The sequence below is a fragment of the Labrus bergylta genome, chromosome 21, assembly GCF_963930695.1.
Source record: "Labrus bergylta chromosome 21, fLabBer1.1, whole genome shotgun sequence".
Classification (NCBI taxonomy): Eukaryota; Metazoa; Chordata; class Actinopteri; order Labriformes; family Labridae; genus Labrus; species Labrus bergylta.
The window spans coordinates 11,521,807-11,534,159 of NC_089215.1; the positions used below are offsets into that span (position 1 = coordinate 11,521,807).

At 39.6% G+C, this 12,353-nt stretch overlaps 1 protein-coding gene across 2 annotated transcripts in view; it reads left to right on the top strand.

Annotated features, from left to right (window-relative positions):
• The window catches only part of LOC109996865 (BRCA1 DNA repair associated), a 28,849-nt gene extending 23,899 nt beyond the window's left edge, over nucleotides 1–4,950 (top strand). For both annotated transcript variants that reach the window (XM_020651187.3, XM_065949910.1), the window contains exons 19-21: nucleotides 1–74; nucleotides 718–778; nucleotides 3,509–4,950. In XM_020651187.3, the coding sequence (XP_020506843.2) occupies nucleotides 1–74; nucleotides 718–778; nucleotides 3,509–3,603 (230 nt within the window). In that variant the 3' untranslated portion in view covers nucleotides 3,604–4,950. The remainder of the gene's footprint in view (nucleotides 75–717; nucleotides 779–3,508) is intronic.
• The last annotated feature ends 7,403 nt before the right edge of the window (nucleotides 4,951–12,353 follow it).

Genomic DNA, 12,353 nt, shown 5'->3' on the forward strand with positions numbered 1-12,353 from the left:
ATGAAATGGAGTGGATGGTGGAGCTCTGTGGAGCAGCTGTGGTCAAAGATCCTCTTCAGCTCGACAGTAAACAGGTAAGAGAATCGAGCCTCTCCAACATGAAAAGTCGTAAAAGTGTCATTTATGTGTCATGCTTGAAGAGATTGGTGGTATTTAAAGAGTTTGGAAGTGAGAAATTAAAAAAAACAGAGAGTCCTTCTCATGAAACTCTTTCTCATGATAGGGTTTAGCCCACCAATGATACAAAGTCATGGACTTGGCAATCCTGGTCTGCCTGTGATCTGTCAGACTAGTTTAGTTGTACTTGAAATCGGTGTCTTGGTCTCAAGACCGGTCTAGAGACTACTTTTTGAAGGTCTCGGACTTGTATCTATCTTTTTACTCGGCCTTGTCTCTGTCTCAGTCTAGGTGGACTCCGGATTTGTAAATCAAGTCCGCGTCATTACTGTGATTAGAAGGAAATTGAACAAATAACTTCTATTCATAGTTAGATTTGTATCCCCCGGTTACAGTTATAGACATTGAAAAAAAGCAGCACAAATCCCCCTATTCCAATCACAAACAAGGTAACTAAAACCCATTAACCACCAAGTTTCAGCCAAGAGATTATAGGAAAATATCATCTGACAGGCCGTGCTAGATATAAGCATAAAGTATGTCGTACAGCTACACTTGTAACGTTAATTAATCCATCATTTTCACCTTTTTGTTGCACAGAGGTCTCATCAGATGATCATTGTGCAGCCTGGATCAGACTCGTCGTCATCTTCATACAGCAGTGAGTCTTGTCTGAACGTACAATATCAAATTCAACTGCTTCTATGTTAACACACACACACACACACACACACACACACACACACACACACACACACACACACACACACACACACACACACACACACACACACACACACACACACACACACAAACGAGCTCATACAGAGTTTATAAATATAGAGATGAGAGTGACAGGAGCAGCAGAGGCTGATTGCTCACTTCATGAAAGGTTTCACCCGAGGTTTGAGTCTGGCACGGGCAGAAAAGCACAGAGTGTGCGCTCAGGAGCGCTTGCATGATGGAGGTTTGTGCACTGAGAAGAAAAACTATGAACGTTCGTCCTGTTTCCATGACAACAGTCTGTTGATGATATCCTGTATGCCAGACACTGCTCTGACGCTTTGAACTGTATGTTTTTTTTATTTGGGATCGTATTTACCCAAGCAGACATTGAGCAATGGGGATGTGGGTACAAGACACGATCCGTGGTAGACAAAAATACGAGGAATATCATACATTTGGGGGGGGGGGGAGCGCAGGTGACGTCAACAATACACTTCTGAAAAGTAGAAATATTTTCAACTCAAAACCCTCGGAGGAACTACACAAAAAGGCTGGATGCTGCGCTTTTTCTTCGGGCAGCCGCCTGCTGCTGCAACCACACTGGCGCTCAGAAAAAAACGCTAGGTGGACACAAGGCCTGAGGCTAACAATCATTAGCCAAAGCAGCACAATTTTTTTGATAGTTTGAAATTGGTTAAGCTATTAAAAGGTGAAGCTCCAGGCTAGTGTTAAGATGATTCATTCTTAGAGACTACTTCAATTCAATATCATAAAAATCAATTCTGTAACCTCAAAATATCTTCACTTTATCCACAAGCTAATATCAGTGACGTCCTTTTTTTTAATAAAGTAATGAATCATTTTACTCTAACTGGTTGATGCATTGTTTAAGTTCAGACTTCTTTTATAAATAAACCATACATGAATACACGGTCCCCACAAGCATAGATATTCTGTCTGGTGTGCATGTGTCTCTGCACATGTCTTTCCATGAGTTCTCAGATTTGAATGCGTTTGTTCTTCTGAGGACCAATTGGGAAGTGACACAGCAGTGAAATGGCAGATGCTGCCAGCCAAAATCAGACAGGTACCTCAGCATGAGCGGAGAAGGGGAGTGACTCGCAGAGAAAACGAGTGTGAAAGAAGTGTTGCAGCGGAGAAATGGCCGAGAGAAAATGTCAAAGTAGAGCGAGGGGGAAATGTCAGAACACGTTGGCCACAGAAAGAAGAGGCTGCCGTAGCCACAAGGATAGCTGACAGTTTGAAACAAAGCGAGAGAAAGTGGCTCTGAGTCTCACCCCCTCCTCCAACCTCCTCCTGGCATCCCAATTTGCACTGCTACATATTTAATGAAGCTTTTCCACGTCCTTCGGCACAGGTAATCGAGAAGCCCGTCACCCCCTCCCTCCTTCTCTAGCCGCCCTTATCATTTTCTTCTGAACCATTGATTGAAATCACACACAGCTCTGTTTCTCTTTCAACTGTTTTCTGATGAAATCGAAACGTGTGACTTTTTTGTGCACTCTCTAGCTTGTGTAAGAAATATTGTGGACATGTTGGTTTGGGTTTTAACCTTAGCGCACTATGCTGATTTCTGTGAATTCTACTGATAGGCCAAGATCTGTTTGTTTGTTTGTTTGTTTGTTTGAATGAAAATGAAATAAAATGTTTGTGCACCTGGTTTGGAACTTAAAGCTCTTAACGTTGTATCTTCCTGTTACTTTGGATGGGATTTGATGTGGTTAGTGGGCTGGAAGAACGTCAAGCTTCACCAGCTTCAAAATCTGGTTTGTAGGTGATAAAGTAGGGATGTTCCTATTGACTAATTTCCCTGTTGTTTAAAAGCAATTTAAAATCAGACTTGGCAACCAATCTACTGTTAAGAAAACAATCAAAATGAGCACAATTTGTTTATCCAGTCGAGTGGTTAACAAAGACACACATGGGATCACAGAGTCAGCGGCTAAACAATGACAAATTGGTTTGCTGATTGTTGCTAATGTTAGCATAGCTATTACTGCCAGCCTTTGGTATTAATCCTCATTCCTGTGCTGTTTCAGAGTTACTCCAGTAAAGTAGTTGTCTGCCTTTTTAACCTGACACAGCCCACACACAACTTTATCTCCATTTCAATTTTCACATTAAATTGCCCCATGCTACCAGATGCCATTCGTCCAGTATCCTAGTTTACATCCAGCTACTGCCCCAGCTAGTGGTGGATAGCTGCGTTACAGCTTAGACACAACAACCATCCTTGAGGACCTGAATTATTAAAGTTTTAATAATTAGTTTAACCGACCAGCAAAGATGTTGTTGTGTAATCGTTTGGTCGGCTAATTGCCCACATCCCTATTTTAAAGTGGAACTTTTATAGTGAAATAAAAAAAAAAATCAAAATCTTGAATTGGCAAAAGAAATGGATGAAAAATGACAAGACAGGACAAAAATTCAAAAGAAAAGCCTAAAAAATATTTTGAAATGCAAAATAATGGAATTTCAAACATGCAATTAATAGCAATGAACTTTGAACTGATTAATTACGATTAACTGTTCAAATACAGTAATTAATCATGACTGTTGAAATTCAGTGATTAATATTGATTGTAACATTTGACCCATTGGCAGCTATATTTAAAAAAAAAAAACTTTCGTGTCTGTTCAACAGGTCTCTCCAGACGAGCTGCAGTTGTAACACGTGGTTGGTTGTTGGATACCGTGGCAACCTACACCCTCCAAAACTACAACAAGTATATAACATGAGCTGGGAAGCAAATTCATCGTACCAGCAGCCAAACATCTTCTCATCTTACATTTTTTACAACTTCTTTTTTAATGTATAACACTGTGATTAAACAGTCATCCATCTGTGTTGATCACTTAAAACTATGTGTATTGTGTGTGTGTGTGTGTGTGTGTGTGTGTGTGTGCATGACATATTGTATATAAAGTATAATCTATGAAAAGACCCTTGAGTCTCTTATTGTTTTTATTTGTTCTATGAACTGAAGTACACACAGCTAAAAAAATGCACTATCATAGTTATAAAAACCCTGATAACACGATGCCTAAATCAGCAGAAAAGCTTTACTGCTAATAATAAAGTTCAGTTTAAAATGCTTTATACTTCCAAATACACCAACAGGTAAAGTCAAACACTGATGAATGTATGTTTAAACACTACAAACATGTGATCCTTAAGGGATTTGTAAGCCTATAGTTGTTTGAGTGCTGAAATAGTTGTGCAAGAAATGTGAGAAGGTTTCACCTCCTTAGAAATGTTCAATAATGGATGGTATAGTAACATTAAGAGTCTATAAAAGAGGGTATATTTAAATGAATTTAGGGGGTGCAGATCTTGCTGAGGTAAGCTTCCTTAAAGAGCAAACAAAGGTCATGCAAAATGGAATCCTTTTCACCATGCTCAATATCTCACTTTGGGATTTTAAAAGATCCACTCCCGGTGTCTCCTGTCGGATGCGATGCACTTTAATAAGCTCTTGTCATTCCTGTTTGTTGATTGCGCAACTGTTGTTTACAAATCCTCGGTGTATCGCAGCTTTCTGGTCGGGGCGGAGAGCCTGTAGAGTTCCTGAACGTGTCCTGGATGTGGCGACATGCGCTGCACAGAGTCGTCTTGAATAATTGAACAGCCATTGTGTGGGAATCAAATGAGACAGGGGAGATTTACAGGAGTGGGCTGAAACCTGACCCCTCTGTGTGTGCTCTGCACCAGCTTACAGGAGAATGAGATTTGAGAAGATACAATGTGCTTGTCAGGTTTGTCAAATAAAAACAATTCAAGTAGAGAAGATGGTGCAGCACTAAGACTTGTTTGTGTGGATAAAATGTATGTGATAGGTATAATGCATCTAAGAGGTTTTCCCCCTTTGCAAAAATAGATTGAAATCCTCTTATGTGAATTCAATATAATGTTAATATGACATTATTTTTGGTTGATTGTATCCTCTGTAAATCTGTTAATTATTTGGTGATGTCTTCTCCTTGTGTTATTAAACCAAAGACCAAAAAGCCCTCAAGATATTTAGTTGACTTTGACATACAACAAAGAGAAGATGAAAAATATCAAAATTAAAATGATGAAACAAGGCCGAAGACTTTTCTCTCTTTTGACTGACTGATAAATTAAGTATTCACTTACACGTTTAAGATCCGGATGAGATTTAAGGTAGCAGTCAGCACAGATGCACATTGATCATTGTCATCACCCGACTCGACGGCCATGACTAAAATGAGAAAGGACACCAAATAACTGCAAACAACACTGATTAATTGTAAGAAAGTCAACTAATGACATGAGAACTACAAACATGGAGTGTGTCTGTCATCATCATCATCATCATCATCTTTATTGCCAGACTCAGGAGTCCATTAGAAGACATAAAAAACAAGCAAAATAAAAACACATACAGACAGACAAAACATCACCAATATTATAAAAGACAACTGTACCAGTGTCGCCACAAGGATGACTGGCATCGCACAGAACTATGACTGGGATTAGTCAACAGCATAATGATGGAATTCTGAGAATCCTTCAATCGTCAGATACATTTGAACATTAAGTTTCTCATAAGAGCCTGAAAAGTGTTAACTCCTGCATTACAAAATAACTCACTTGTTATAGTCCATGGAGGTTTTTTAAAACAGTATTCTCAGGGAGTCATTATATGCAACTTTAAGCTTTCAGTAAGGTCAGTAGTGTGAATGTGGATGTTGTGAAGCAAAGTTGAACAAAGTCTGAATGGTGCAATTGGTGATCGATGTGAGTCCATGTGGCATGAGAAAGAGAGAGAGAGAGACACCCTGGGGTCGGGCTTTTATGCAACAGGCTCAGGCTTTCTAAGTTGTTACCAGTCCAGTCCTTTAGGAATAAGAGAGACAGAACCAGTTAGCCTGGTATTAAGCCAAGGCAGTGACCGTCACAATCATCAGTACATGTAGTCTACTCTATACAAAAGTACAACCACAAGACAAACACACTGTCACACTGTCTGGAAACATTTATATTTGGAGATATCGCTTAAGTAACGTCCACTGGTGCTTCAAGACGAAATGTTCCAGCGTATCACGATATGTGACAACTCAGACTTTCTAACACCATTGGAAAGCCGAAGCTTGAGTTAAGTGTAACATCTTAATGCTGTTAGTGTCCCTAAAGTACACAAATAGACAAAGTGAATTCAAACGCTGCAGTCAATGAAGCTTCTTGGTCTGACCTCGTTTTTACACAGCCACATTCTCGGCTGTTTATTTGCCCGTCTAGATCTCAGTGAGGTGCACAGCATTCTTAAACACAGCTTGAGTGTGTCTGGCCTTCGTTTTATCGCAAATCTAATAGAGCTGTTACGTTGAGCCACTCATTTTTAAGTGAGTGTGACTTTGATAGGTGGGTTGACAGGTTTGTGATGACATTACAGAAACAATTCTTTTGTTTTATGCTATTGTGATCCACAACTTACCCCCCCCCCCCCCCCAATACACCCTATCTGGACTTATATATCTATACATATTGCAATAATGAAAGCAACAGCAAATTTAAAAGCAGAATTTTTATATAACACCTAATATTTCCTACAATCTCAAACAAATCCTGTATGTTCCAATTTCTGCAACTGTTTCAAGTTTCATTCAGAAATTCAGTTCTCTTGTTTTGCATACATGACAAATGAGACCGCGTACAACATGTTGACAATGTTTCTCTGCATATGGAAAACATGCCCATTAATAATGTATGTTTCTACTTATAGCACTAAGTCAACATCCCTCAGGATGTGTTTGTGGTTCGTACAGTTGTGGTTATAATCTATGCAGAGCTAATGTTGTGGGGAAATCATATCCCTGAAACCGTAACCCACAAAGACACTGTGGAAATGAGGGAAAGAGAGAATGTTTAAAGGGCAGAGCAAGTGCAGGAAAACACATTAATCCTGCAGCTAATACCAACTGTTCAAGTAGAAGGAGCTTAGAACAATTATGCCTCCAGGACATGACTCTACTACTCCACATGGACTCTGTGGAGACATAGACTTGAAGGCGCACGTGGTCAGTATATTCAGTGTATCTGTAAAGTCTTCTAGTGCCAAAAAAAAAAGTTGTCTTGGTTTGAAAAAAAGTGTATAAAAAGGGTACAAAATAAACCTCGAGCAACATCGAGACAATATCTTCCAAATCTGTTCTTATACTGCAGATTTGATGAAGTTGGCCTCCAAAAGCAAGTTCCTAACATTATCTATAAATGATCATCATAATCTGCTCTGTGTTTTGTGTTGGAGGCAAGCATGAATACAAACGCTGCATTCGGTGTCATTCATTATGAAGACAACAACCCAGGTGGCTGAAAATAGAGAGAGAGCCCGCACGAAACAGTAATGTCAGCACGTTCGCTTCGAGGCCTTTTGAATGCCAGATGTTCGGTGCCAGACGCCACAGCGCCAGGACGCTGCTTTCCTCCAGTCAGCTGATTTTTCCAGCGCTGTGCTGCGGCGGGGGCATACACTCTGTTTCTCTGTATGTGTTACAGTGTGATACGGCGCAGAGGCTCACAATGCAGCTCTGTGCTTTCTCTTACTGTACGCTCAACTGAATGGATTTAGTAAGAATGTATTTTTTTGTTTTTGTTTAATAGACATAGAAACAAGGGTTGGTGACCTTCTGCGGGCCAATTCTAATTACCAGCAGTCACATGACAACTCACTTTAATGCTCTACATGATGTAAGAGAGATTTTATCACTTTTAATTAGACAAACGTGCACAGGACAATACATCTATCCTTATTTCATGTCTATAATCCATGTAAGACCCCCCAATACTCTCAGTCCACAGCTGTGTTAGCATCGCCGTGAGCATTCAGCGTTTGAGTCTACGCTGTAAGTCCGTATAAGACCGAGCATATGTTAACCGCCATGAGCCTTTGCACTTTGAATTTGCGCTAAATGCTAATTCTCACAATAACAATAACAATTGCAACATGGTTTTGTTTACTATGCTCACCACAGCGTGTCAAAGGCACCATTCGCTAATTAGCACTGATACATTGTATGCCCGAGGCTGATGGGAATGTTTGTAGTTTTGCAAGTATTTTGATAAAAACCAAGTGCTCAAAATAAAAAAGTACCAATATTTCTCACTTCAACTTGAAGTGAGAAATATTTTATGCATCAAATGTAATGGAAATAGAAAGACATTTTACTTAAAACAAAGAAACTACACTGTATATGTCCACAGTGTTAAACTTTAAGACTGATAATTGTAGACTTATGGCAGAAAAATGTAATGATATATTTCATCAGATTCTAAAGAACGCGGAATTGTCTGTTAGAGAATTGTCTGAAGAGTGAACCAATTAAATCATTTGTTGGTCACTGGGTGTAGATTCTCTCTTTAGAGACAGGTCTGTTCCACCTTGACACACTCACTGAGTTTTACCTGTGTGCGTGTGTGTGTGTGTGTGTGTGTGTGTGTGTGTGTGTGTGTGTGTGTGTGTGTGTGTGTGTGTGTGTGTGTGTGTGTGTGTGTGTGTGTGTGTGTGTGTGTGTGTGTGTGTGTGTGTGTGTGTGTGTGTGTGTGTCCGTCCATGTGTAGAGTCAGTTGCTTTTAAAACATCTCCAGCATTGACTATTGGGAATCCCAGCATGGATGATATTTCCGTTCAAACGTTGCACAGGGGAAATTAGCACAAAACAATCTGCTCGGCCATCTGGAACGTTTCAGGGAGCTTGTTTGTTTCTGAAGCTGCACATCTGTGTACGTGTATGCAAACATGTATAGCCAGATTGGCTTCAAACACCTGAGGGTAGTACTTTGCCTCCCAGCTAAATTTGGCATAAGCAGAGTGATTTTTCCTGTTTTTCCCAGTGACACATGAATATGTGTTTGCATGGGGTTGTTGTGCATCTCCTTCACGAGGTAAAACATCAGGCCCCGACAGGGGATGAAGGGAAAGAACAAGAACAACCACTGGAAAGACACAAATGTCTTGTTAGCAATGGATTTTATACTTTTTTTTGCCCTAAAGAATATTTTCATTGAATTATGAAAAGGGATAAAGAGTAAAGCGGGAATCTGCATTATGTGCTGACAATATTAAGCATATCCATATCCCTGTCACTCTTTTCTATTCTGTCCTCATCTACCAACTGAATTTTCATACTTGTAAAAATACTTCCTCCTCGAAATAAAACAGACAGGGGCTGAAAGTCAATTCTTAAATTTAGCCATGAAACTGCAAAAACAAGTTATTTAATAAATAAATGGATAAAAGCACAGCAGACTGAGGGCTCCAGCAGAGGACAGTTTGTACAGTTTGATTGGTGCAGGCACGTCATCCTTTTTGTCATCCTTTCCAGTGGTGCCAAAAAAAAGGGGCAACAAGAGGTAGATTCTAAGGCAAAAATAAGGATTAGAGATACGGTTCAAATTGATTTAGTATACTTAATTGAGGGAGGGATGTTTGCCATTTTACCTGTATTTTCCATAATTATAGAAAGTTAATTGTACAGAGATTCTTTGTGTGTGGGGCTTATATTTTTAATTCTTCACTGTTTATCTTATTCAGTGTAAGTCCCATAACATTAGAAGCACTGTTTACAGGCTTTATTCTTGTGCAGTTTATTTTTATGTTCATTGTGCTCGCACCAATAACAAAAAACTCAGGACACATTCCTTATGTGTAAAGCAACTTGTCAATTAGTTCGATTCCGATCTTGCTCTGCTGATATTAAACTCAGAGTTCTGCTGTGCCTGTCAGCCTTACAAAGCTGCTAGCATAGCTTCAGGCAAAAAAAGCCCAGTAACTCCCTGGTCCCTGCTTCTGTGATGTAATGATTGTGTTTCTTTTATTTACATTCTGTCACAGGAATCTTTGGCTTTTTACACTGTTTTTCAGACAGTCCAGCAAACAACATCTTCTTTGGCTCTGAGAAATTGTGATGCTTTTTATTTCCAATTTTTCTGGACTTTTTATTGGAAAGAACGCAAATCATGTTGGATTGATTGATAATAGAAAACAGTTACAGCCTCAAAGTCAAACTCTTAAGAGTACATTTTCTTGTTGCGATGAGTTAAAAGCTTCAAATGTTTTCATGTCAGGGTCACCCTGGGTCAGTGGTGCACATGTGGATCAAATATGTTCTAGAATCATGTGTTTATCCTCCAAGATAACACCTGGTAAAGCTGAACAATTAGTAGGCACCAGCTGTGTTGGACACACAATTTGTCACAACATTAAATCTAGCAAAAAACATGCTTTGCTTCTGTGTTTTTGTAAGCTCACTTTTTCTAAATGACTGTGTACTTGATGTACTCACCCGTGTAATCCCTGTGTAGTCAAGCTGCTGTGAATAATGAATGTACTTGTCTATGATGACCCTGACTGCTCTCACACTTTGCTGCTGTGATCCTCATTAGTTGCTGACCTTAAGCCTTTAAAACTATCCTAACACTATTTTGGTTGTCCCCTTTAGCTGCAAACCAAACACTGTCAAGCCTCTCTACAACAAAGTTCACACAACCAGGGTCATGGACCGGAAAAATATGTAGAAAGCCAACCGGTTTGGTTGCCTTTGCTCGCTGGATACTTGAAAACTTTCTCCCTTGTTGAAAAGAAGGTCACTGAAGCTTTGTTTACTCCTGGTTAAATTTGCAAGTAAAATTCCACTTTCAGAAAAATCGCTTCTTCTTTTTTTTCCCAAATGTTTTGTGTGTGCGTGCTGTAAAAACGCTTATTTGTGCAGCTTTTGGGGGATTTATTTTGTGCGTGTGCTTTCACTCGTTCTGACTCAACCAAGTTGCCACTTTCATTGTTGCACAGAGAAAACAGAAGGAAATGCCTCAGCCCTCGTGGACACGGAGCGCATATATTTTTAATCTGCTCGATTTTACATACTGTTTAAATGGGTCCTGCATTTTTAATGCATCACTCGCCCCCACTGACACGGCAACCATTACTTTGGCACTGCTATTGTGCTACTTGGATTTCTTGTTGCTGGCCTTATTTCACCTAATTCCCTTTCTTGTAATGTTGAATTGGGGATTTGAGTAAAACTGAACGGATAATAGAGCAGTTTTGTCGTCCATCTTCCCCCCCTCGGAGCATTAGGGGGTCGTTTTATATCTACTGACACTGTGCAAGCAGGAAAGACATTAAAGATGCAGAAGGGTTGAGCCTCGGCGGTCACTGATCACCGCTGCTTTATAGTGGAATTAAAATGAAAAACGGACCCCCTGCAAAGTGTGTTTGCGCCGAGATAATGGAGCAATAATAATGCCAGAAAAACAATTCAGTCGGATAGACTCCTCTGTCTGTCTCTGAAGTTTAAGCAAACTACCTTCATTTGCAGTAGTACACTTATTAATTTGACATCTGAAATTTAATATAAATACATGTGGACATTTAAGAATCACTTCACACAATTACTTCTCATTGTGTACAAATGGCTGCCTCATCTAACAAGGGACTTATTATGCGGGTGGTGGGCTGGATTTGAAACCCAGAGTTGTTGTTAAAGTCGATTGTTGCTCCTCTGGAACACGTTTAGCTCTCATTCCAGTTAAATGCTGCGTGATGAGATGGTTAGATTGAAACAAAGCTGCTCTCTGAATCCTGAGGAACAAGAATCACTTGTCCAGTTGCCTAAGCTAGTGGTTCACAACCCTCCCCCCCCCCCCATTGTATCTTAGAAAAGCATATTTCATTAGAACCTGAATAACAGATGTGGCTGGCTAAGTAACCTGATACTTGTGGGTGAGGACAAATTCATATTTAAACTGTTTTATCTGCAGACTTTTGAATTAACTATCTAGTAAGTTTGTTGTTTACAGGGTTTTAAATTCATATGTGCGATTGAAATTTTGACAACCTCAGAGCAAACATTGGTTCCAGGTTGTGAACTACAGGTCTAAAGCATCGTCTTTATAATCAATACTACTGAAGCCATTATTCTTCAGATGTCCCTTTGAAATCTACTAAAGTCTAGGTCTACATCCCGATCACAGGCTTAAAATAGAACACGCCCCTCGGGGGAAAAAGACAAATACATTCATGTGCGTTAATCGCAAAGATGTTTCTGCATATTTCATGCATGATGTACAAGGTTACACAGCGGTTTCTGAATGTATTCAGACCGTCATACAACCTTTGTTGGTACACAATTTTGTTGTGCATTCCTTTAAAACATATTGAAATAAATGATCTGCAGCTCTTTACTTCTCTGATTTGTCTATCTTTAATAAAACAGCACAATGGTTTCATCCTGTTATTCCAACAGTGCCAACTTTTTTTCTGCTTATTTTTTATTTTTTTAATTTCTTATGACACTTAACATTTTAGTTTTCTCCACATTGAAATTGAGATTGAGGCTTGTATCTCTTCGTGCTCAGCTGATATTCAAAGTCAAACATACTGCCTCACGCGTAATCTTATCTGTGAGACGCAGAATTTTCAGAGATTCAAGCTCTATGGCCGCACATATAGGAAATTCTTTGCAGCAAC